The 3,372-nt window shown below is 40.5% G+C and overlaps 1 protein-coding gene across 1 annotated transcript; it reads left to right on the forward strand.

Annotated features, from left to right (window-relative positions):
• The first annotated feature begins 1,214 nt into the window (after positions 1–1,214).
• On the forward strand, positions 1,215–2,197 carry LOC127694539 (olfactory receptor 2T29-like). The gene has a single exon (XM_052196028.1). The coding sequence runs from the start codon at positions 1,235–1,237 to the stop codon at positions 2,195–2,197; it is 963 nt and encodes a 320-aa protein (XP_052051988.1). The 5' UTR covers positions 1,215–1,234.
• Positions 2,198–3,372: the final 1,175 nt, after the last annotated feature.

The raw sequence follows: 3,372 nt of genomic DNA on the forward strand, positions 1-3,372 counted from the left end.
AACAGTGACTGCTAAATTAAAACAATGAATTCATGAAATTCTTAGGCAAATGGTTGGAACTGGAAAATATCATATTAAGTGAGGTAACTCATTCACAAAAGAACACACATGAAACTATCAATCTTAATTTGCATTTACCTACTATTTTCCCAACATAGATAGCCACTGACCTTGTTTAGTGCAGTCAAGGTTAACGTGTCCCTGGATTTCTCTCAGCATCTAACACAGAGACAAGCTGTGAGTGTGGGTTGGAAGGAACAGTGAACTGCTCTCAGGAACAGCTCAAGGCTATGTTCCCTCTGCTCCTCAGACTCCATGAGGAAGTGGCTGACAGTCCACACAGATGCTGCTGCCACAGCCTGGCCTGGCAACCAGCAGTGACTGCTAAACCCTCAGCCTCCTGCTGAGGCTTAGAGCAAATGGTTCAACCAGTGAAGAAATGAACTTAGAAAAGCGGAGACCAGAAAAGGTAGGACTTTCAATTTACTCTTCTAACCATTATACATAGGATAGTTTTATATTAATGTAAATTTGATGAGCATTTATCTATCAAAACAACAAATTACAGGACAGTTCAAATTCAATTTTAAATAGACTGTATGCAGTACTCAACTAAGATCTTGTACCACATTATTTTAAAACCACATTCTTCAATGAATGCTAAACTAGGGCGTTCATGCAATATTATGCTAATAGAAGAAGCTCTACCAGGGTTCTTAAGACTAACTGGTTACTCATTAACTTCTGAATAATGTGTTTGTTTGTTACTTGTTCACATTTTATACTTACACTGGTTTTTGTTGGTTTGTCTTTGTCAGTAATTCACTGTTCTTGTTGAGAGCAAAAAGTTGCAAATATCAAAGACTTGTTGATAGAGGATGCTATCTGTCACGAGGAAAGACTATGATCATGAATGGTAGTATCCCTACTCTGAGCAGTGATGGCTCTAGCCACAGACAGATGTGAATTCTTTTTTTTTAAGCAAAGTAGAACTTGATTTTTATTTTATTTTTTATTATATATTTTTATTTTCTATATTCTTTGTTGACATTCCGAATGATTTCCCCTTTCCCAGTTCCCCCTCCCCATATGTCCCATAAACCTAAATTCCTTACATTACAGATAGGTTATCATTTTCAAATCTACAGGCCCAGGAATTTTCTCAGCATAGTAGGCTTACATATCAGTAAGCAGTCACTAACCCCAAAGCTTCTTGGTTGCCTAGGAGACACCCATGGACCTCCCCACCTGGATGAACAACTACACTGGACAGTCAGATTTCACCCTGCTGGGATTCTTCATTGAATCCAAGCACCCTGCCCTGCTGGCTGTGGTCATATTTGTGGTTTTCCTGATGGCCTTGTCTGGGAACGCCCTCCTGATCCTGCTGATAGTCTCTGACACCCACCTCCACACACCCATGTACTTCTTTATCAGCCAGCTGTCCCTCATGGACATGATGTACATTTCTGTCACTGTGCCCAAAATGCTCATGGACCAGGTCCTGGGGAGCCACAAGATGTCGGCTACTGCCTGCGGGATGCAGATGTTCCTCTACCTGACACTAGCAGGTTCGGAATATTTCCTTCTGGCTTCAATGTCCTATGACCGCTATGTGGCCATCTGCCATCCACTCCGGTATCCAGTCCTCATGAACCACAGGGTGTGTCTCCTCCTGTTGTCTGTCTGTTGGCTCCTGGGATCCTTGGATGGCTTCATTCTTACTCCAATCACCATGACCTTCCCTTTCTGTGGATCCAAAGAAATCCATCAATTTTTCTGTGAGGCCCCTGCTGTGACCAAGCTCTCCTGCTCTGACACCTGGCTCTATGAGACCCTCATGTATGTGTGCTGTGTGCTCATGCTTCTCATCCCTGTGACAGTCATCTCAGGCTCCTATTCATCCATCCTCCTCACTGTCCTCAGGATGAACTCAGCAGAGGGCAGGAAGAAGGCCCTGGCCACCTGCTCCTCCCACATGACTGTGGTCCTCCTCTTCTATGGAGCTGCTGTCTATACCTACATGCTCCCTGCCTCCCTCCACACCCCCAAGAAGGACATGGTGGCATCTGTGTTTTACACCATACTCACCCCTCTGTTGAACCCACTAATCTATAGTTTTAGGAATAAGAATGTCACAGAGGCTATGAAGAAATTGTTGGGTATGAGCACTCTCTTCCAAGAAATAGTAAAGTAATCTGGAATACATATTTCTTGTCCTTGTCTCCACACATCTGTTGATCCAAGTCTCATGCTGATGGTATTGCTGATCTATCATGTTTCATTTCATATTCACTTCTTTTTGTAGAACTATTTCTCTACTCTGAAAATTTCTTCATGGAAATACTTCTTGTCCATTCAGAAATCTTGTTTTCATTCTGCCACTGTTATATTTTATGAAGTTGATAATGGCTGTTTAATTTCACAGGACAAAGGTCATTTTGAAATTATGTAATATTGCACAATGAATAGTCATGAGGTGTTCAACTGATAAAAGATAGAGTGAGATGTAAGAAAAGTGGTTAACAACATTAACCAGAGGTGACTAGAGATCATTGGCATATTGAAATAATGTTTTGTTCCCTCTTGGTAATTAATGTAAATTTGAAATTAGGTAAAAATAGAGAGCAATATACAGACTTCTCCCTTCACCTCCTATATCATGATATAGTAAAAAATAAGGGTTAGAAGAGATTTAGATCTGGATAGTACAATTTGCCCCAAAGGTTTCAAATTGTCAATGTACCTGTATTTGTATATAAATATATCCCTCAAAACCAAACACAGTTTCTATTCAAAGAAAATGAGAAATCATTTATTCTTGAGTCAAATATAAATGACCATGGCCCAAGAACATGGATTCAGGTTTCTCCCAGTGACATATTCCAAAGTCTCATGGACTGTTACAAAGCACAGTAAGTCATAAGTCATTGGGGCATTGTTCTCTTAAAATTATTTCCTGCTGTTTGAGGGTGATGTTCTTAGGTGGACCCTAAGAAAATTGGAATGTTGGCCAAGTCCTAGGAGAACTAACTACATTATTTGCTGTTCAGTCTCCATGTGATGGTAAAATACAGTGCTCAACTGAAGTTCTGAGTGGAACAGTTTTGTGACCCTGGAGTAGCTAGCTAGCTTAATTGACACTGTCCTTGATGCAGATTCTTGGGGAAACAGCATTTGAGGCAGTTTATAAGGTTGGATCACCTAGGCTACTTGTCTTGTTTCCTTTGGTGTCTGATCCTATCACTCTGCAAACAAACTTTCAAATGTAATGTATATTCTGCATATGTATGGGACACACAGTGTGCACAAATCATCTAAAGGTGATTCTTTGCTCTATGTTCAAGCAGGAAAAATAAATCAAACTGTATA

The sequence above is a fragment of the Apodemus sylvaticus genome, chromosome 10, assembly GCF_947179515.1.
Source record: "Apodemus sylvaticus chromosome 10, mApoSyl1.1, whole genome shotgun sequence".
NCBI classification, from domain to species: Eukaryota; Metazoa; Chordata; class Mammalia; order Rodentia; family Muridae; genus Apodemus; species Apodemus sylvaticus.